At 35.1% G+C, this 22,611-nt stretch overlaps 1 protein-coding gene across 3 annotated transcripts in view; it reads left to right on the top strand.

Moving 5' to 3' along the window:
- LOC138333815 (transducin-like enhancer protein 4) overlaps positions 1-20,641 on the top strand; it is a 38,782-nt gene extending 18,141 nt beyond the window's left edge. The window contains exons 9-21 of one of the 3 annotated variants that reach the window (XM_069282427.1): positions 1,587-1,733; positions 2,075-2,149; positions 2,912-3,061; positions 3,283-3,400; positions 6,444-6,645; positions 8,015-8,195; positions 8,935-9,003; positions 10,737-10,838; positions 12,759-12,904; positions 13,299-13,410; positions 13,981-14,063; positions 14,799-14,979; positions 16,762-20,641. In XM_069282427.1, coding sequence (XP_069138528.1) covers positions 1,587-1,733; positions 2,075-2,149; positions 2,912-3,061; positions 3,283-3,400; positions 6,444-6,645; positions 8,015-8,195; positions 8,935-9,003; positions 10,737-10,838; positions 12,759-12,904; positions 13,299-13,410; positions 13,981-14,063; positions 14,799-14,979; positions 16,762-16,869 — 1,674 coding nt within the window. In that variant the 3' untranslated portion in view covers positions 16,870-20,641. The remainder of the gene's footprint in view (positions 1-1,586; positions 1,734-2,074; positions 2,150-2,911; positions 3,062-3,282; positions 3,401-6,443; positions 6,646-8,014; positions 8,196-8,934; positions 9,004-10,736; positions 10,839-12,758; positions 12,905-13,298; positions 13,411-13,980; positions 14,064-14,798; positions 14,980-16,761) is intronic. The other 2 variants (XM_069282430.1, XM_069282428.1) reach the window with 2 other exon arrangements.
- The last annotated feature ends 1,970 nt before the right edge of the window (positions 20,642-22,611 follow it).

Genomic DNA, 22,611 nt, shown 5'->3' with positions numbered 1-22,611 from the left:
TGTTCCAACATCCTGCGATTCGGCGCCTGTATAGTTCCTACGCGGATCAGAACACCATCATTTTAGTTCTCCAATATATTTTATAGCTACACGTCGAGTGATTTACGATTCCTATTTTCCTTTTGGCATATTGAACGTATGGAACATACATTAGATGTTAAGATAGGAAATGAAATTTTTGTGTACTAACTTATATTTTCAGAAAATTCCATGGAATTTCCACTTTGTAATAAAAAATAAACATTCAATATTTACATTTAGTTTGTTATATAGGATTGTGTAATTCTAGATTTAGCTGAAGGTTAAAAATGCAAATTTAACAGACAAGCATGAAAAGTAATATCGTAAAGACTATAGCTCTTATACCAAGCCTACTAGATCAATATCTCCGCAATCCCAATTTAAAACGATATGACTGCCAAATTATTGCTGAAATTATCAATGAAAAAGTTAGCTTCATATATAATATGCTTTGGTATTATTGCCAAAAAATCATTATGATGAATCAGGGAAAATATTAAAGATCCAAGCTTTTCTGAATTAACATTAGAAAAACAAACTACAATATCCTACATTTCAAAGAATCTTGACATCAAAATTAATTGCAAAAATCCAACTGAGGCCACCATTTTGTCTCAACGTTCTCGGCTTCTGATGTCATGTCATTGTTTACGGACGTCTGAATTCCCAGCCAATGAAAATTGCTCCAGTTTATAGTAGTCTAGTGACTGATGCAAAAATATTCCACAGCCAAAGCTGCGGGATATCCAGGGAGGGGGAGGGATTACGTGATATAATGTAATATGTGTTATAAGTTTTTCCATGTATACATATTTCCTTTTGATGAATGTGTAGCTAACACATGAGCTAAAGCGAGAAGGTTACCTTTAAAGAGATAAAAGTATTAATTATTTTTGAGTGTTAGATTTGTGGCTGGAACATAAAGAGAAAGTTAATTAAAGCAAGTGATTACTGGTGTTGGATGTGGAGAGTTTACTTAGCAGAGTACAGGGCTCTATAACCCACAGCTGTCTGGTTCAAAGGCGCACTTTTATATCGCCAGGCAACAGTAGGTGATATGGCTGCAATTAACATGTCGTGGCATTAATTAGTCTCGTTAGCTCTTGTAGGATGATTCTGACAAACACAATAGCAGGTCACATTTCGTTAGTGATACACAAAGTTCTAACCTGGACTAGGATATGTCAAGCCATGTTGGAATGTATATATACATAGAATTATCGCTAAGTTTACTTCATATACCAAGTAAAGATTGGAGTTCATTGAGGACAAGCTCTAGGGCTATATAATTAACTTTAGGAAATTCAAGACATCTAATTTCAATTCACCTTCGGCAGTGATATACAAAACGTATCAAAATCTAAAGTAGTATTAAAAGGACTTCGTTAAATGTCGGAAGTTTTTTGTGTGGTACTAAAGAATAGAATCAAGGAATACTTATGGATGAAATATCTTAAATTTGACGATGTCTAAATATCAAATTGTTGTTTCATACATGTATATCTTTCAACTAGGAGAATTTTTTTTCAGTTTGTTAAAATGTTGTTTTGAATTTTATGTTTCAGAGGTCTTCCACCTCACCTGGAGATCGAGACAAATACGGAGAAAAATATGCAGAGAAATTCAGCGAAAAATACCCTTCACATCGCAGTCGAACTCCAGAAGTAAATGAAAATGCATCAAAAAAGCGAAGAACCGAAGAGAAGTCTAACGTAAGTTAGGTTCATAAGGTTCATAATGAAAGCAATTTTATCGACGTCATTTCAATCATCATAGGTGGAAATTTGTGTAGAATGTTGTATTTTTCGAGCCATGGCTAAAGAGGAAAATTACATGGTGAACAGTGAATACTTATCACATGATCAATATGTGTAAATAGATACTGACACAAAACTACGATAACAATGCTCCACTTTAAGAGATTAACTCCTAATTTATCATGTATTAATTTATTTGTCGGATATGATGTAAGCCTGCTTTGCATTGGTTGAAAATGAGTATCATTTGTTCCAATGTTTGTCGCAATGTTAGAGTTTGATTTAATGGTTTTCAGGATAGCGATGGTGAGAAGAGTGACTCGGAGCTAGTAGTTGACGTTGGGGAGGTGAGAAGCATCCAACCAATCGCTGTACGGCTTTTATAATTGCATTCGTCCTAATTTGTTCATGTAGAATTTTGTAAAAAAAAAAAACACTGGCAACTTTACTATTCCATTAAATTGACAACGCTCCATTTGAAATGGTTAAAAACTTTTTTTTTTTAGTTCTTACATATTCGATCTTTTAACCATGGTTGAATACTTGGGAGTAATTACTTATTGAGACGCGACTTAAATTTTTAAAAAGAGTGGAGATTGCGACAGGTTTTCTTTAACCAATATTTTTTTGATTAACAAAACATTAATTTATCAATTGAATACTTTCCAATAAGTAACTGACTATGAAGTTTCCTCAACAAATGATCTTGACTGACCTTGAAGGTTACACATTTGAGATCTGCATGACATGTTTGAGCTTTCACCTGTGGTTTCAAAATCTAATAAAGAAAAAAAAGTAATACTTGTAATCCTCTATGGATGAGAAAAAAAGAAGTGACAAGTTTCTGTTTAAAAAGTAATCATGCAAAACTATCTGAAATATCCATTGAATGAATCAGGACTTTTTGGCCTCTTGTGCATTTATACATTTTTCGCATATAATATGTTTACTTATTTTATGAAGAAAAAAAACTAATGAATAATTTTGTTTATTTGATTAACTTTGGAAGACTCATTCATCGCAGAAATCTTAATGGAATATGATCTGATTTAGGATGCAACGTCCCCTATGATTGAAGATTTTTTTAAAGTCATTTGTCACAGAAATCTTAAATGAAACATGATCTGATTTAGGACTCAGCGCCCCCTCCCCCTATGAATGGAGATCTATCGCCCAGAGAAAAAGTCCCTAAGGAGCTCCCCAAGAAATCAGAAGATCGGATAAGTCCACGGAGTGACGCATCCTCGCACGGAAGTGTAGCATCAAACAAACACGGCAGAGAGGTAAGATGTCTGGCTAAGGAAGTTGTACGAGAAATATTTCGTTATCTTGGTAACTTTAAAACTTCACAATATTCAATTTATATTGACCATAAGTCTCTGTTGATACTTTTCTCAGGTTGATAAAACCATGTGTTAACCTCATTAATTATAATCACTTTGTTAATTAAGCAAAGAGAGATATTGTGGTTCTCTTGACTTTACTTGTATATCTGATTTTACAGAACGAGAAAGCATCAACTCCCGTTTCCAAACCGGCCACCCCAACAAGTTCGGGAAGCACAACTCCCGGGCCATCGGGCGGAAGTGCAATGAAGTCAGGTGCGAAGTTTCCCCTTGCAGGTGAGTGAGAGAGTGGTGTTGATTGGTGGTTTGATTTATAGGCAGTGCTTTGGTTCATTAACAATAGTAGTCCGCAACAAAAAGTAGTCCCATTTATATAGATTATATTTGTTCTTTTTTAGATACAATTTGTAAAATTTTTAGTTATAGCGAAATATGTTCTTTTTTATATAAATTTTTGTGTTGCCTTTCTTATTCAATTACTAAAATACTTTTTTTTCATTTTGAAATTTTTTGAAATCTATTATTCCATAAATTACAGTTGCATGAATTTATAGTAGATGTCGCTGTAGATTTCTGTTTTTGTATAATGCTTAAATTGTTATGCATATGTATATGCATCTTTGTATATTTAGAATTAAATTTAATGTGACATGAATTTCACAGCATTCATATCATTCAAATTTGTTTTAAACTTTTTAGTTAGATATCAGAATGAAACAAGAAACTTTACTTTAGAATATTCTGCCTTGGGTTTATGTAATACATGTAAATATATAGGATTGAAATTGAAATAGGAAATGCCCTTATTTCCCTACCTCACTGCAAATTGTCAACCCAACACATCACCTCTCTCTCACTCTGACTAACAACATACCTGTGTCACTGACGAAGGTATTTCACCTGTGGTTACCTGCAATCCTTTTCTGTCACATCGTCAAACCACAGCACAAGTGAACTGTGGTTGTAGACTGTTTGATAAATTGTATTAATTCTCATAAGTTACTGGGTACATTTACCTCCCTGAGGTAAATTTGTGCTAATTCTCTTACATCACCTGTGTTTTCTTATGTACACATGTACATGCATGATCAATTTCTCTTAATCTAAGATTGGTAGAATTATTTGTTTTAGATAAGGAAAGAATTGAAATCAATTTCATGTAAGAAAATAAGATTTGGGAAGAAAAACTGACCTGAAAACATAATGACTGATTAAGGGAAATCACTGACTACAGAGGATTCCGCTTGAATAAGTCATTTTCCAGAAGAAAATATTCAAATAACTGGAGTATTCAAATAGGCGGAGATGGCATTTTGATCCTATATATTTCAAAATTGAAAAATATTTGATTTTATTTTTAGAATTTCCCAAATATTTTATTTGAATAACCGGAGGTCATGTAAAAGTCTATTCAATACACGGAGTTAAAAAACAAAGATAAAGAATTTTATACAAATAACCGAAATATTCAAATAACCGTTATTTGATTATGTGGAGTCCTCTGTATATATAAATATGTAATTAGTAAATAGGTAACAGAAGTATTGACAAAATTTAATTACCCTTTTAATTGATGGGAAAACTAAACTCATCATGGACTTTGTGTATGAACTAGGACTTTGTGTATGAACTAGTGGAGGAAAGTTCTTGGTTTGTCCTCATCTAATTCACCCCTGAAAGTACATTTAGACTCTTCTGAATCAAAGACTAGACCAGTCCATTATGATATTTCTAGGGTAAAGGAGGTAATTGGGGAAAATTTCTCTTGTAATTGTAACTGAAAACTTTTATGTATTAGCTACTTGGGTAGTATAAGTGTTCTATGCAGAGCAAGTTTGTGGTTGATGTGTGTACAGATAAAATGTAAATCATTCTTGTGGTAAACGTTAATTATAAGTAGTTTGTAAAAATGGCTATTTTCTGTTCAGTAGTGGTTTGTAATATTAGCAAGTCTATAAGATACCATCAATGGGTCAAAGATTGTCTTTAAGCCAACTGGTCTCTATAGCCAACTAGTCTCTTGTCAAATTATGTTGAAATAAGCCATTCAGGAAAGGTTCAATGTACAGGTGGTCACTTAAGGCAGGTTTTGTGCTATGGATGATAAATATTGGATTCTTTGTCTTTGTCAAACTTAATAGTCTTAATTTGAAACATCCGGGCAATGTTTTCATAAAGAGCATATTTAAATATTAAAATGGTAAGTTATGAACCTGAGGCAAGTCTTGATACGGCGTTAGAGTGAATTTGTGCCTTTTTGAATTGTTTTTTAATAAAAACTACTGAAAATCTTATTTTCATACAGATTATTGGTTATTAAAGAAAAGGTAGATTTTGATAACTTGCATAGAATTCTGCTATTTATAGTATTCATGATATTCAAATAAATCAAAACATTAAATCAATAATACTGTCATAGATCTTACAACATATGGAAGAAAATAATTTTCTGATACTGATTAGTATGAAATTGATTTCAGTACAAACATCAATCACTGTTTCTGGCTTTTGATTATTCTGAAGATTCCAGAACGGCTTTTGGGGCAATTATCCAAAATTTTAAAGAAGCTGAATTCATTGAAATGAAATATTCATTGGGAAAGGAAAGTAATTTACGGGAAGAGAAATTCATCATGCAGAAATTTAATTACTGTTAAAATAGAATATCTATTTCCTGTTAATTCTTTCTGCATGCTGGTGGCGTTGAACTTTGCCATGGCAACCAACATCACTTTATATGTTGTGGGTAAACGGAATACATCTGTTTGTAGCATGGTTGTTGTATGCTTATATATATGTGTGTCATTATCGATTTCTAATTTTTCCATTATCTTTGTTTCATAATGTATGAAAATTCAGAAAGGAAAAAAAAAAGATTTTAAAAAAAATTATGATATAAAAAAGAAAAAAATCCTCTTTTTTGTCAATCTTTTTAGCTTTGAAGAATTAAAAGTAAACTTTGTGTCGTCAATTATAGAATGCCATCATCCTTGATACTTCATGGGTTACTATAGCTGGATATAGTGAAACTGAAATTTTTTTTGAGTAAAATGAAAAAGCATCAAATTTTGAAATTCCTTACTGATATTTCATTATTCTGACTATATCTTGCATGGCGTATGTAGCTGATATTTCGTTATTCTGACTATATTTTGCATGATGTATGTAACAGATATTTCGTTACACTGACTATATTTGTGTGGCGTATGTAGCTGATATTTCGTTATTCTGACTATATTTTTCGTTGTGGTGTATTTCCTTTGCTTCCTATCGTTTTGTTCGCTGGTTGTGTATCAAGTTATGTGGCCTTTTCTGGCAGGTTCCTATCCCCCTTTTCTGCCCCCAGGCGGACCCCATGGCCTGCCCGCAGAGATCCCACCTGCCAGCTACAGTAACGGAATCCTACACAACAACATCTCGCCCAACCCTGCCATAGGAAACTATCACCGACCACTGTTTGACCCCCACCCCCCAGCGATGAGGCCCGGGGCAGGCATGGGAGGAATCCCCGGGGGAAAGCCGTAAGTATCATTTACTCCCTATCAAATAGAGGGGGGAGGCAGGCACATCTCGTTCTAATTTGTCATCAGACTCCAAGGTCATGAAACAGTCTTTAATTGTTACAAAAGACTTAGCCAATCACAAATGATGTTACAAAACATTGTCAAAATTAGCCAATCACACATGAGGTTACAAAATGTTATGTCATATTTCATTGGCTAGCCAAACTAAATCCTCAAGATCTAGCCTGTTTCAAGTTGCTGGATCTTGGTCCGGGGAAATATCTTACAGACTTCACTAGTTTGTAAACATATATTGAGGTTCTAAATTTTCCAGACCAGAAATAGCTATACTACATGTACCTTTTGCTATATGGAGTATGTGATTAGCATAAATTAATATTGCTGCTTGAACTAGGGATCAAACTCCGAGCCTACTTGTAGATGATGACAGAGATTTCCTGCTCGAGATGTTTCTTTGAGATGTTTTATATAAGTGGACTCTTGTAACCGGTGCCCAATCATTGGAGCTGTCATATATACTTAAATTACTACAGCTATTTACTCTTATTTATTTACAGTATTTAGAATTTTTACTCGTACACCTGAAATATGAGTGGGGCTTGTTATTTTAGAAAAGTATTTATTTTAAAATATACATAGCTGGTTGGCCATGCTTGAAAAATAATTTCAAAATATTTTTTAATCGAGCTGAACAAATGTTGGTGGATTTTTGGGTTTTGGTCGGTTTGTATTGTAATTGTGTTTATGGATTAGAGAGAACATTTATCAAATGGAAATGATTTAGGAAGGTTTTAAAAACGCTTTCTATCCCTAGACACTTTATGATCGTACGAGTTAACTATTCCTTACAGAAGAAGGAATTATAAATTAAGGATCAATGATGTATGTTTTTGAAAATTCATGACTTCGTATGCTAGCTTTCTTAAATGAAATGAAATTTGAAAAATGACACCATTTTGATATCAAGAATACTAGTGTGTGAAAGAGTTGGCTGTAAGATATTTAGTATCACCGGATAAAAAAAGTGCACTGTATGTGTTCAGTAAAATAGCAAAGAACATATATTTGAAAAACATGATTGTAGAAGGCACTTTCGGACAACTTTGTTCTGGAAATATGTCGGGAAAATTACAAGCCATATCCGACTATTCCTTATAAATGTTTCATCCATTTTTAAGTATAAGTCATAAATCTTGTGATAATGGATGCTATATTTTACGTTTCCTGGGAGACAGTCATGCATAAAAACCATTAGACTCGATAGGTTTTTGAAAATCACATGCAACACAAGCATTAAGCTTTTGAGTGTACATAGTTTCTTGGGGGATTTTTTCTGTAGTACAGTTGTTCGGTGTTCTGTTTCTAGAGCATATTCCTTCCACGTTAGTGTCGACGGCCAGATGCAGCCGGTGCCGTTTCCACCAGATGCCCTGATTGGTCAGGGGATTCCACGCCACGCGAGGCAGATCAACACGCTGAACCATGGAGAAGTCGTGTGTGCCGTCACCATCAGCAATCCTACGAGACATGTCTACACAGGAGGCAAGGCAAGTATCGCCGCCCTGGTGGTGGCTATGGCACTCGGTAACGAGTCATTAGACCGCTTTATAGTATCTAATTTCCAAGGGTCGGAAGTGACATCATTGAATAGAAATAAAAAATCTAATGCTTTTGTATCAGGTTTCTTAATTGATGCTGCCTGCATTTGTACGTTCATTTACAAGTTATTGATTTACCGACATTTACTGCTTTGTATGCTCTGAAAAACATCCTGCTGAGAAAAGTAATCAAACAAGGGTTTAAACAATAGTGCCATATTGTGAAATATACATAGACTGAAATATACATGTTTGTAGGCTGAAATATACATGTTTGTAGGCTGAAATATACATGCATGTGTGTAAACTGAAATATACATGTTGGTATGTAGACTGAAATATACATGTATGTGTGTAGACTGAAATATACATGTATGATTGTGTGTAGACTGAAATATACATGTATGATTGTGTGTAGACTGAAATATACATGTATGATTGTGTGTAGACTGAAATATACATGTATGATTGTGTGTAGACTGAAATATACATGTATGATTGTGTGTAGACTGAAATATACATGTATGATTGTGTGTAGACTGAAATATACATGTTTGTTTCTTGGTAATTTGTAACTGAGTTAAGGAATGAAAGATGTTCATTTCTTTTACTGAAGATTTGCTTGGAAATGTAATAATGCTATACTGTAATACTGAATAATCTTACATATCATCATGTTTTGTTACAGGGATGTGTAAAAGTTTGGGATATAAGTCAGCCAGGAAATAAAAGTCCCATTTCACAATTAGACTGTTTGGTAAGTACATCATCACTACTTTCTTCAGAATTTCTTGTAAATACTCATTTTTTGCATGTTTACCATGTTTTTCCTACTTTGAAATGATTCTGTGGATTTTATTTTCACAAATTGTACTGGTAATCATCTGTGAAATTCGCAAACTTTAAATGCAAAAATAAATTGGTTAAAAGTAATAGATGTGTGTTAGAGATGTCTTAAAATATTGGGTTAGCATGGTATGCCAATCATATCCATTGTGAGGTAGTTACAAGATGTGGGTTGATCTTTTATCTCCGAGAACTCTGGCTATCCTCAATCCCATACCTGACACCATATGATCCTGGTCGTTTGTAGTGCATTAAATTATCTCAAGGGGTTATTAATTTGTACTCTTATAAAAAGATAAAAAAAAATGTCAAGCAAGTAAATGGAGTAAAAAACATATTTATCACTTTGGTAATTTCGAAATAAATCTATTGAGTAAACAGCAGATTGGAAATGTAAACATTTCATACAGATTACACTTTACAATTAACACATTCCTGCAAAACAAACCTGGCAGTCGATCCTACAGCAGGAGGTTGGCAATACAGTCACCCCTAAAATTTAATGTGGACTGTTTCAGTTCTTAAAGTAAGAGAGTCCAAATGTGTTTTCAAGGGTGAAGAACTTAAATTAGAAAATATCTTATCGACTAGAAGTTGTTGTTTTTTTGGATCAGAAAATGTTAAAAAATTGATTAAGCTACTTTCTAGATGAAATCTTATCAAAAGAAAGTTTTTAAAGAAATTAGAAAATGCATTGTAAAATAATTGCCTGAACTCTGGCCAAGAAAGCTATAATTTGTCTTGGCAAATTATCTGACACTGAAAAGTTGCGTTATAAAGTTTGTAGATTTGAAAAAAACATTGTTTCATTTGGTTTTTCTGTTATTTGGATGCCTGATAACAAACATTGAAAACATTCTAACAAAATATACCTATCAATACCGCAATCTCAAGAGAAAGAAATTGAAATAATGGAGCCACTTAGAAGTCGTTAAGTACTTCATGTAATTAATTATTTTGGCAGTAGATTTTGTTGGGTGATAAAAATTGTCTAATTGTTTTATCAATTCTGAAAATTACCCTGAGTATCTTAACAACTTTCAGCCTATTTCTCTCGCTGTGTGATTGCCGTTAGACATTTCATCCGAAACTAAATTAAATACATAAATTCCTCCAATACATTATAATTAAGGGTACTCTACAAATGATACTTGGACAATTGAATCAGAAGAAAAGTCGCAATGTCTGGTCCGCAATACCTTCCTTTTAACTTAATTGTCCTTGCTTTCATTCTTTTTCTTAACGATCACCATTAATTGACATCAAATTCTTATTCATAATGTTATAAGTCACTAGGCTTGTGAAGTAAGCTTTGTGTTATACTTGGCATAGAGACATGCTTAGGTGTAAATGATTTCTATCAAGGCTCTTACGAAATCAGATACACCAACTTCCTTCTTTGTAGATAATGTTGTGTCCTAATGCAATCCAACCTTGATGATCATGTTGGCTAAATAGACCGTCATACCTGGTCAATGGATATAAAAAATAAATGAATCACAGAGCCTGCTGGGCTAATCCTGATGGCAATGTATCTCCTGAATAGCTGTGCATACTAATCTATGGCTAAGTGAAGCGGAAAGCTTGTAAAAAGATGAAGGAGAAATAGCAAGATTACATGCAAGGTTTCTTATTTGTTTGTAGCAAAGAGATAACTACATAAGATCCATTAAGCTGCTACAGGATGGCCGGACGTTAATTGTAGGAGGTGAAGCGAGTACGCTTTCCATATGGGACCTGGCGGCAGTGAGTATCCCTTAATTACTATTCCAGGTAGACACGTAATCACATCTTATTATTACTGGTAGACACATGATTACATCTCAGGTAGACACATATTAACATCATATTATTCCAGGTAGACACGTAATTATATCATATTATTCCAGGTAGACACGTAATTATATCTTGCTATTCCAGGTAGACACGTACATTACCATATTTCAGGTAGACACGTAATTATATCTTGCTATTCCAGGTAGACACGTACATTTCCATATTTCAGGTAGACACGTAATTATATCTCACTATTCCAGGTAGACATGTAATCACATCTTATTATTACTGGTAGACACATGATTACATCTCAGGTAGACACATATTAACATCATATTATTCCAGGTAGACACGTACATTACCATATTCCAGGTAGACACGTAATTATATCTTGCTATTCCAGGTAGACACGTACATTTCCATATTCCAGGTAGACACCTAATTATATCTCGCTATTCCAGGTAGACACGTAATTACATCTTCATATTCCAGGTAGACACCTCATTATATCTCACTGTTCCAGGTAGACACGTAATTATATTTCCATATTCCAAGTAGACACATAATTATATCTCGCTTTTCCAGGTAGACATATAATTAAATAGATTTACAGGTAACTGTCCGTAGAAATTTTGAGTTGGTCTTAAGGCTCCAGGGTTCTGTATTTCCATAGTAACTAATCTCCAAGTACCTTAGGTAAGTACGGGTTCTGATTGGTTGACTGTTGTGTACGAGGTTGTTAACGTATTATTGATTGGTTGATTAGACTGAGTGGCAGTTTGTGTCGTGACAAAGCCGTCTGCCTGTGTCACGACATTTCTGCGGAACTGTACCCTAAGTGACTACCAGGCATTCTGTGTGGATCTAGTGATTTAAGTCTAGTGATCAGAGATTCTGGTACATATGTTGCGTGTCGTTCTCCATTAGGCTAGTATACCTATATATAGAGAAGGTGTTGCTAGCTTTAGGAGCACTGCAAGGCTTAGATTTGTACTTGAGAGGTCAACAAGATGGTAAAAGAGGTCAACAACATTTTTTTTCTCTCTTGAAATCTGACTTCCTGATAACTCAAAAGAAAAGTGCAGTAAGATTGGTACAATAAGTGTTCTGAGGGGACCTTTGAATGTAGGACGCTAGGGGTCGTCAAGGAATACAGTAACATCTTAGCGTAATGTTGAATATCCAGTAAGATCTTCGCTCCATCTCAAGAATCCAGCAACTGCCCATGAAATTAAAAAAACAACATGAAGGCAGTGGGAATCTTAACATTTCATCCATATATTGTAACGAAATAAAAGCACTATGTCTTGTAACATTGTCTTCTTTTGTGTGTACAAAATGTCTTAACTGTATAAAAAAGCTTTGAGTTGGAAGACCTTGATATTAATTGTTGTTTTAATAATAAATCTTCATGTCCAACAAATCTGTTTCCTGAGCAGATTTCATGTTATGTGTACACATAATTCAAATTGCTTAAAGATGCTCCACCGCTGACAAATGGTATTTTTTCACTATCAAAAACAGCAACAGACGATTTAATATTTTTTCTTCAGTTACAAAAGTTACTTACTTTACACCATTACCATCATTGAAAAGTTTGAGCTTCTAATTTTACTTCCAGTTTAAAATATCGAAAATAATTAATTGCATCCCAAAAAAATTCCGTTGCATTATATTCTTTATGGAATGATGTACTGATTGCGCATGTACCAAAGGCAAAATGAATTATTTTATATTATATTTTGTGGTAACTAGACATATATATACACGATTTAACACCAATTATTGTTCAAATTATGAATATCATTTATGCTCTGTCAGCGGTGGAGCATCTTTAAACAATTCATTTATATTGATTGACAATTAATAGTCTTGTTCTTGTTTTGACAGCCAACTCCGCGGATTAAAGCCGAGCTGACCTCGAGTGCGCCCGCCTGTTACGCCCTAGCCATTAGTCCAGACTCCAAAGTCTGTTTTAGTTGTTGTAGCGACGGTAACATAGCAGTTTGGGATCTTCACAATCAAACCCTCGTAAGGTAGGTATCCACATCACTTAGTCTGACAAACTGGCGTTAACAAATATTGTAAAATCAATGCATTGAATGTTATTATCATAGTCTCACTTTGTTAATTTTAACGAGAGTTAATTGGCAATCAAATGAGGGAGGAGGCAGATGTACAAAAAGGAAAGAATTGAAGAATGTAAACAATTCAGAGATCATATTTTGTTCTCCATTTGTTTATTTTGTTTTTTATTTTAGAAGAATGTATTCTATAATTCATTTAAAAAAGAAAATTATCAAACTGTTAGAAAAAGATTTCAAACAATAAAAGTGATCTCTATTGATACAGCCTGTATTTACTGTTCAATTTGTTGTGGCCTTTAGAGTTCTCTGAAGTGCAATAAAAATCCATGTCATCCTTTTCCAGACAATTCCAAGGCCACACAGATGGTGCTAGCTGTATAGATATTTCTCCTGACGGCACCAAGTTATGGACTGGAGGCCTAGATAATACTGTCCGCTCCTGGGACCTTAGGGAGGTAAGAAAAAGGGGTCACTGGGTACAAATGAGGGGTCAGTAAGTTCTAATAATGAGGTCACTAGGTACAAATAATGGTGAAGGGGTCACTTGGTACAAGTAAGGGGTCACTTGGTACAAGTAAGGGTCAAGGGATTACTTGGTAAAAGTAAGGGTCAAGGGGTCACTTGGTACAAATAAGGGACCAATAAGGCCTGATAACAGGTCACTTGGTACAAAGTGAATAATTTGATATAATTAGTGGCCTTTATAAAACATTGAATTGAACTGGGTGATTAATGGTGTTTTACTGATGTTTAGTGATGTTTTACTGATGTTTACTGATGTTTTATTAATGTTTACTGATGTTTTATTAATGTTTTACTGATGTTTACTGATGTTTTATTAATGTTTACTGATGTTTTATTAATGTTTACTGATGTTTAATGATGCTGATGATATGTTACGGTGTCTATCCTGATGTTTCCTGTACTGTTTCCATATCATTCCGCCCTTTTCAGATAATTCATTAAAATTCCAGTGATTTTCATTCAGATTGTTTGTATAACTTATGTTTTTTGTTTATTTACAGGGTCGACAGCTACAACAGCATGACTTTAGTTCCCAGATATTCTCCCTTGGGTACTGTCCTACCGGAGAATGGCTAGCTGTAGGGTAAGTCCTTAACAAGGGGGCATGACTTTCCTTCCCAGATATTCTTCCTTGGGTACTGTCTTACTAGACTAGTCCTGAAAGAGAGGATCACCGCCTTCTCAGGGCTGCCTCTCAAAGTCAGGAATTTTAGGAACATATAACTACCACTTGACCAAAGGTTGTTGTTGTCTCTTTGTGTTGTATTAGATGCACACCAAGCTACTTGATTTATTTGGATTACAAGTCCTCTTGTGTCTAGTGTCTCAAATATCAACAAGTATTTTGTTTCTCACCAGACTTCCCCCATCCTCCTCTATTGCACAGCTTTGTATGGAATTTGTCTAATCAGTATAAAATCAGTTGTGATATTTGTGTAATCAGTATATAATCAGTTGTGATATTTGTGTAATCACTATATAATTAGTGTAATTTTCTATCATGCAGTATGGAGTGTAATCAGTATGTTAGTTTGATATTCCTTGTAATCAGTATATAGTTGGTATAATGTTCTATCTTGCAGTATGGAGTGTAATCAGTATATTATCAGTGTGATATTTGTGAAATCAGTATATAGTTGGTATAATGTTCTACCTTGCAGTATGGCGTGTAATTAGTATATTATCAGTGTGATTTTCTGTGTAATCAGTATATATTCAGTGTAATGTTCTACCTTGCAGTATGGAGTGTAATCAATATATTATCAGTGTGATATTCTGTGTAATCAGTATATATTCAGTGTAATGTTCTACCTTGCAGTATGGAGAGCAGTAACGTTGAAGTGTTACACTGTAGTAAACCAGACAAATATCAGCTGCATCTCCACGAAAGCTGCGTCCTCTCACTCAAATTTGCATATTGTGGCAAGTGGTTCGTCAGTACCGGCAAGGACAACCTCCTGAATGCGTGGCGTACCCCATATGGCGCTAGTATCTTTCAGGTATGTATCAACTTATGTAACCGCGAGACAAAATCATAAATAGGTGAAGGTACGTGGGCAGTAAACCAGTCATATAAACTGTGAAGACAATCTAACATTGTCATTTAGGTACAGGTTCATTATTTGAATATAACTTAAATATTATTGATTGTTGTTCACAAGAATAAATGTGGTGAGACTAGATGTGTGATAGGCCAGTGTCTATACTCGGTGAGACGATATGTGCGGGCTCAAAATAGAAAGGATTTTACTGAGTGTACTTGGCCCACATGGTTCGCCTTACAAAGTGAGGCACTGCACAGCTGTCGCAGGCTTTCCAAAATCATTACACCGAGTGCTTGCTTTCACTTTGGGAGTAAGACAATTATAAGACTTTAATGGCAGTTGTTGAAATCGTTGGGACCAGGGTCTACTCTATGTTAGGCATGTTCTCTTGAAATTGAATTATTCTAAAAACATTAGACAAGAAAAGCACATTTGTAGTAAAAAGTTCTAATTTTAACATCAGTATTAACAATTCTTCATTCATAAATATAGACCTAGCCGGGAGGCATTTCTACACGGTAACATACACCGCCTTCACGCTGTAACCGAGCACAGCTGCCCGCGATACCAAGATTAAATTAAAACACAACCCACGGACAGCAGGGTTAATGCTGTAATGATTAGCCACTTGGGGGAAGGGTTTTGAAATTCGGAAAATTTACAGATGTGCTTCGACATTAGGAAGCAACATCTATCATAATTTGTATGGTGCTACGGCAACGAAGAGCTGGCAAATAGCTGTGTATAAATCGCAGGTTCATTATAAGGGAAACGGAGATGTTTATACATAGTTATGAACATATGTATAATCTCAGGCATTTGAATTTAATTGTTAGCGGTAGATTACAAGGCCTTGGTAAGAGGCTGTGAGATTGAATATAGGATAGCAGGGTGATATTTATTTTAATGCGAAGTAAATGCTAGAAGAAGTTGGCACGTTATCAAACAAGAATGCCTAGTATTTATTATTAGGTGATTTTTGTGATTACATTTGGGCTGCCCGTGGTTTTCACAGATCACTATCAAAAAATCTAGAAGAAGCATATGCTTTGAAGAATAATATAGGAAAAGGAATTAAAATGGCATTGGATCCAGGAGTACCAGGAGTAAAAATGGTACTAGTAGTGATATTTACATTGGTTGTTGTGTAGCAAGCATTATATATTTTTTTTTTTTTTTTTGGAGGGGGAGGGGAGGCATTTACTATTAAAATGTACCATGAAGTTGGCAATGCAATAATTGCTAATAGAAATCTGATTGTAATTTCTTTTACCTATGATTTCTTAAATTCACCAGAAAAAGGATATCTTTAATATTGAAATTCATGAATTTAACGCAAGATTTTGCACAGGCAAAAAAAAGAAAAATTGATATTAACACACATGTCTGTAAATGAGGCATGTTTATGTATTTCAGATAACCATATTTTGTCAAAGGAATTTTGTAATGTTCATCTATCATTTAGCATTAAAGATCTTTGTAATGTAAATTTCTTACATGAATATTAAACCTTCATCAAATGCATAATTCTGAACAACATTCTAAAAACATTTTAAGCAGAAAATGCCCTCAGGTTGCCTTGGTGATTGCAGAAAGTTTGATGTACATCACATTTACCAACATTCTTGGATCTTCTTTATGTAAAAAGGATATCTAATTGTTAATTAATTAAGTGGTGAGGAAATGTTTAAGGAATTTATGAACAAAATTGTTGACTTTAATCAATTTCTGTTTCAGTCAAAGGAATCTTCATCGGTTTTGAGCTGTGACATATCAACAGATGATAAATATATCGTGACGGGTTCCGGTGACAAGAAGGCCACACTATATGAAGTTATATTCTAAACGGCACACTGCCCAGTAACAGATCTCCTAGGCCACCGCAAGTGTTTCACTGAGCTTGCCCGAACTCTTGGTGAAATCCAGTGTTCACTTCCTGTCAGGACACACATAAAAGCTCGCTCCTGATTGGTTGAAACTTGTGTTGTTTTCTGAAAAGACAGAATTTGGCTGATAGTTCAAGGACGACACCAGTAGGGCGTTAAATGGACCAACAGAGCGAGTAATATTAGCTCACGGTGACAATTTAGTCCACCAACATTCTGGACAATACATACCATTGTCTGCGATTGTCCAACCTATGAAATCCAGTTCCTTGTGAACACCTAAGAAAGTTCAGAAAATCTTTCCATTTACTTTTCTTCTCGATTAAAAATGGCCGATTTCATGTGGTAGCGGTTCCCATGGTTACTTAAAGTGATCATCATGGAAACAAACTAATAACCTGTTGCAGAGTGCTATGATTACCTCATGAATATACGTGTATTATAGAGGGGAGAAGGACACGTAGAAGTAGATGGAGTTGTCTTGCCCAAACCTGAGTCCCTGTGATTGCTGATCAAACTTGTGTAAATATCTTAGACCATTTCCCCCATGTTGTTTTCATAAACTTTTTTCCTCCAGCAAAAAAAAATAGTATATATATATTGATGTGGAGATCATTCAGGTGGTCACTGCAGACATGACCTTGTGTTGATAAACTTTTCAAGGTCGTTTGTACCGAGATGGACGGTTCGTGTTGTGATTGCGTATTAAGTGGTGCAACTGTTGCTGGATGCTGAATGAACTTTAAATGTTGTTGGTAAATATGAAAGTTAAGGACGAACAATAGAAGAGAGGTACTATTAATGTTTTACGTAGATATTCAACAATACTGTATGTGAATACCTTCTTATTTTTTCTTTCATTCCTTTTGGGGGATAATTCTGCAGCACATTCTCTTTCAAACAAATTCTTGTCAACCTGTGACAATAGAGCACTTAGAATTTGTTTTTCATTCGTATTGATCAAGTCGTTGACCCAATATGGGCAGATCAGGTAGATAAGTAATATATATGTGTTTAATGTTCAGTGTTGTTATCTCATTAGCGTTTTTTATGGATGGACAACAATTCACTCAGGTCATGGTCCTACTAGGACACTGTATGCATGCCCATTCTAAAATCCTATCTCATGTAGGATATCATTTGTTCAAAAATGAGATTTTCCCCTCTGTTTTATCAAATTTCTTGGCTCGTATGTCCACAATTAAATTGTAATGACATTGCTATGAAGATCAGTATTGCATTTGTTTTCCTGAATGTCTAGTACACCCCTGTAACTTCATATAGTGGACTGTTCTAGTACACTCCTGTAACTTCATAGTGGACTGTTCTAGTACACCCCTGTAACTTCATAGTGGACTGTTCTAGTACACCCCTGTAACTTCATAGTGGACTGTTCTAGTCTATGAATTAGAAGACTCCAAATGTGTGTTCAGGGGAGAGCAAGTCCATCTATCGTCATGTTGATGAGTGAACATTTTGATGTCTACCAGCGGTTGGCATTGTAGATACATTCAGGAAATTTACACATATAAATGTCAGCTTTCGTTAAATGTTAACATTTTTAATGTATTCATCCTTCATACAACTCATGTTCTGATCTAATAAATGATCCTGTGTTGGTGTGCTTGACGTGCACATTCTGCAATAATATTCATCGTAATCAGCCTCCTAACTTCACACTCGGCATGTAACATGTTGTAACATTTCAATTTCCGTCTAAATATGTCATTCATGTTATACAGCGTTCACTTACAAATGCAACTTGTATTATGCTCATGAATTCAAAAGTTTTTTGAGACCAGAACATACAGGTGAAATTCCAAGAATTTTGTAAGGATTGTAGTGTATAGCTTACTACCTAAGATCACTATAAATACCATCTGTAAAATGCTTAAATTGTCTGGGAATGATTTGATCACTTTGATCGTGACTACACACAAAAAGCTGGTCATTCCTTGAAATCCAGGAATTCTCCATAAGTTACATGTATTATACTGGTAAAGTGAAAGTAACAAAATATACCTCTCCCAGGGCCTGCTTAGGACAGTCCCCTCTCATATCCATTGTAAATTAACTGTGTACATGTTGTGTAAATGGAAAGAAAGGAGTGTCATTGTGCAAAGTGGAACAGTATGTATAGATAAAAGTTTGACAGGGGTGCGCCACGGGGTAATTGTATCTGAATAGTATTTAGTATGTATAGTATTTGGGGAAAAAGTGTGTCTGGGGTGCGCCAAGGGGTATACATGTTCATGTGCTGAAATAGTCCAATTATCACCTTTCCTGTTCATAGCAGATATTGTGCTTGTGGATTCTATTGTTATCATCAACACATCGTGTTTTCAGCTCAAGCTCCGAGCATAATAATGATGATAATGATGTAATGATGATGATGATTAGGATGATGACGATAAAACATCATATTATGTATATGCTATTATAGGAGAAAATTGTCGTTCATTTTCTCGACAAGGACACATTGTAAGGTGTGCCATTTCTAGTCAATAGGTTTCTCCTTCAAAGATGTCCAAGGGTATATATTAATTAACAACTGTAGGTTTGTCCACAACTCATTATGTTATAGCCATCAAAAAGTATCATTTGTCTGTTTGAACTGTCAGGATAATTGCCGATTCAAAAGTTAATTCAAAATAGAAGAAATAAAAAAAAAAAAATAAGATTTATCACAGATGATTTTCATTTTGTGTTTAACTTTAATTCCTAGTCCAAATTTTTTGAGAGAAAAATATCTACAAAAATGTACTAAATTTTTAGGACATTGTTTTATGCTTTGTTCAAAAAAAAATGGCAGCAAGCTGATACTGGCCGGTTTGTCCTCCTGACTAATACAGTTTAGATACAAATATACATTCCCCCTGACAGAATGACAACACTAGGTTCATATCAAACAGACAATTGATCATAGCTCTCTTTATCCAAGGTTGATTATCTCCCCTTTGTTCCTCCAGGTGGCCCTCGAGTACCACGGCCATTGTCTGTTATCAGACAGCAGGTTTTACACAGGTGCACTGTTAATCTGTAGGAAGTTCCACCTGCTAGGAATCATTATCAGGTGTAACACTGACTGATTCCGAGGTGGCATTAATCCATCTATGCGTCACCTTCCAAAACAACAGATCATGTTGGAAGGAAGCAATGTACAGGTGTCTGTGCACTTGTTGCTCAGAGCATTACTTAGATGGCAGGTACACAGATGGTGTCGCCTGTTGTGAGAGCTCACTAGGCCTATTGTGAGAGCTCGCTAGGCCTATTGTGAGAGCTCGCTAGGCCTATTGTTAGAGCTTGCTATGCCTGTTGTGAGAGCTCTCACTGTACATGTATTGACACCTGTACCAAGAGCTTGTCACAGGCATCTGCACCAGTCACAGAGCTCACTAACAGTCCAAGAGCTCACTGAACGGGTTTCATTACAGGTCTGTTCTTGGAGCTCTCCGGTGTGTAATGGCACCTGTTCTTTGAAACGAATGGTACTTATATGGCTTATCTTCTCTGTTAGGCTTGCCGAAGGGGTCGAAGGTCGGAGAGAGTCAGCCTATCCCAGTACAAGTGTTGTGCTTTGGCAGTTTCTACATGGTGATGCTAGAATTCAGGGTCCCTGTATTGATGGGCAGGTTTTAGGGACGGACTTAAAACAGCAAGTAGATATGGTACCCTGTTGAAATTGTTATAACTATTCTCTATTTTTGTAATTAAAAGTTTACAAAAACAAACATTTATCCTTGTATTCTTTGTTGAACAGTCTTTATCACGAAAATATCTTAAGAAAATCATATCAAGCAACTTCAGCATTTCTTCCATTTTATTTGACCAGTACAGTGATGAGTCTAGAGAGATTTAATCTATCCTCATATCTATCTGATTACTATACATTTCCTACATTTTCAATCATAACCTGTACCTTCTGTAAATGCTGAAACACTGACACATATGATTATCTTAAGATATTTTACTGTTGTCACAGCAAAAACAACCTGGAATAACCAAATATTTGATAACATAATCGCGTGGCAGACCAGACAGGATTATCTTAATGGTCATCACATGATACAGGATTATCTTATTGGTCATCACATGGTACGGGATTATCTTACTGGTCATCACATCATACTGGATTATCTTAGAGATATTCACATGATACATAATTACAATTATCTTACTGGTCATCACATGATACAGGATTGTCTTACTGGTCATCACATCATACAGGATTATCTTACTGGTCATCACATGATACAGGATTATCTTACTGGTCATCACATGATACAGGATTATCTTACTGGTCATCACATGATACAGGATTATCTTACTGGTCATCACATGATACAGGATTATCTTACTGGTCATCACACCGTACAGGAATATCTTACTGGACATCACATGATACAGGATTATCTTTACTGGTCATCACATGATACAGGATTATCTTACTGGTCATCACATGATACAGGATTATCTTACTGGTCATCACATGATACAGGAATTATCTTACTGGTCATCACATGATACAGGATTATCTTACTGGTCATCACATGATACAGGATTATCTTACTGGTCATCACATGATACAGGATTATCTTACTGGTCATCACATGATACAGGATTATCTTACTGGTCATCACATGATACAGGATTATCTTACTGGTCATCACATGATACAGGATTATCTTACTGGTCATCACATGATACAGGATTATCTTACTGGTCATCACATGATACAGGATTATCTTACTGGTCATCACATGATACAGGATTATCTTACTGGTCATCACATGATACAGGATTATCTTACTGGTCATCACATGATACAGGATTATCTTACTGGTCATCACATGATACAGGATTATCTTACTGGTCATCACATGATACATAATTATCTTACTGGTCACCACATGATACTGGATTATCTTACTGGTCATCACATGATACAGGATTATCTTACTGGTCATCACATGATACAGGATTATCTTACTGGTCATCACATGATACAGGATTATCTTACTGGTCATCACATGATACAGGATTATCTTACTGGTCATCACATGATACAGGATTATCTTACTGGTCATCACATGATACAGGATTATCTTACTGGTCATCACATGATACAGGATTATCTTACTGGTCATCACATACAGATTATTTATGTCATATGTACAGTATTTCTTGTCATCACATGATACAGGATTATCTTACTGGTCATCACATGATACAGGATTATCTTACTGGTCATCACATGATACAGGATTATCTTACTGGTCATCACATGATACAGGATTATCTTACTGGTCATCACATGATACAGGATTATCTTACTGGTCATCACATGATACAGGATTATCTTACTGGTCATCACATGATACAGGATTATCTTACTGGTCATCACATGATATACATGATTATCTTACTGGTCATCACAGGTTACAGGATTATCTTACTGGTCATCACATGATACAGGATTATCTTACTGGTCATCACATGATACAGGATTATCTTACTGGTCATCACATGATACATTATTATCTACATGGTATCACATGAATACAGGATTATCTTACTGGTCATCACATGATACAGGATTATCTTACTGGTCATCACATGATACAGGATTATCTTACTGGTCATCACATGATACAGGATTATCTTACTGGTCATCACATGATACAGGATTATCTTACTGGTC

This window comes from Argopecten irradians, chromosome 10 (genome assembly GCF_041381155.1).
Source record: "Argopecten irradians isolate NY chromosome 10, Ai_NY, whole genome shotgun sequence".
Classification (NCBI taxonomy): Eukaryota; Metazoa; Mollusca; class Bivalvia; order Pectinida; family Pectinidae; genus Argopecten; species Argopecten irradians.
This window is presented reverse-complemented; position numbering and strand designations above follow the sequence as displayed.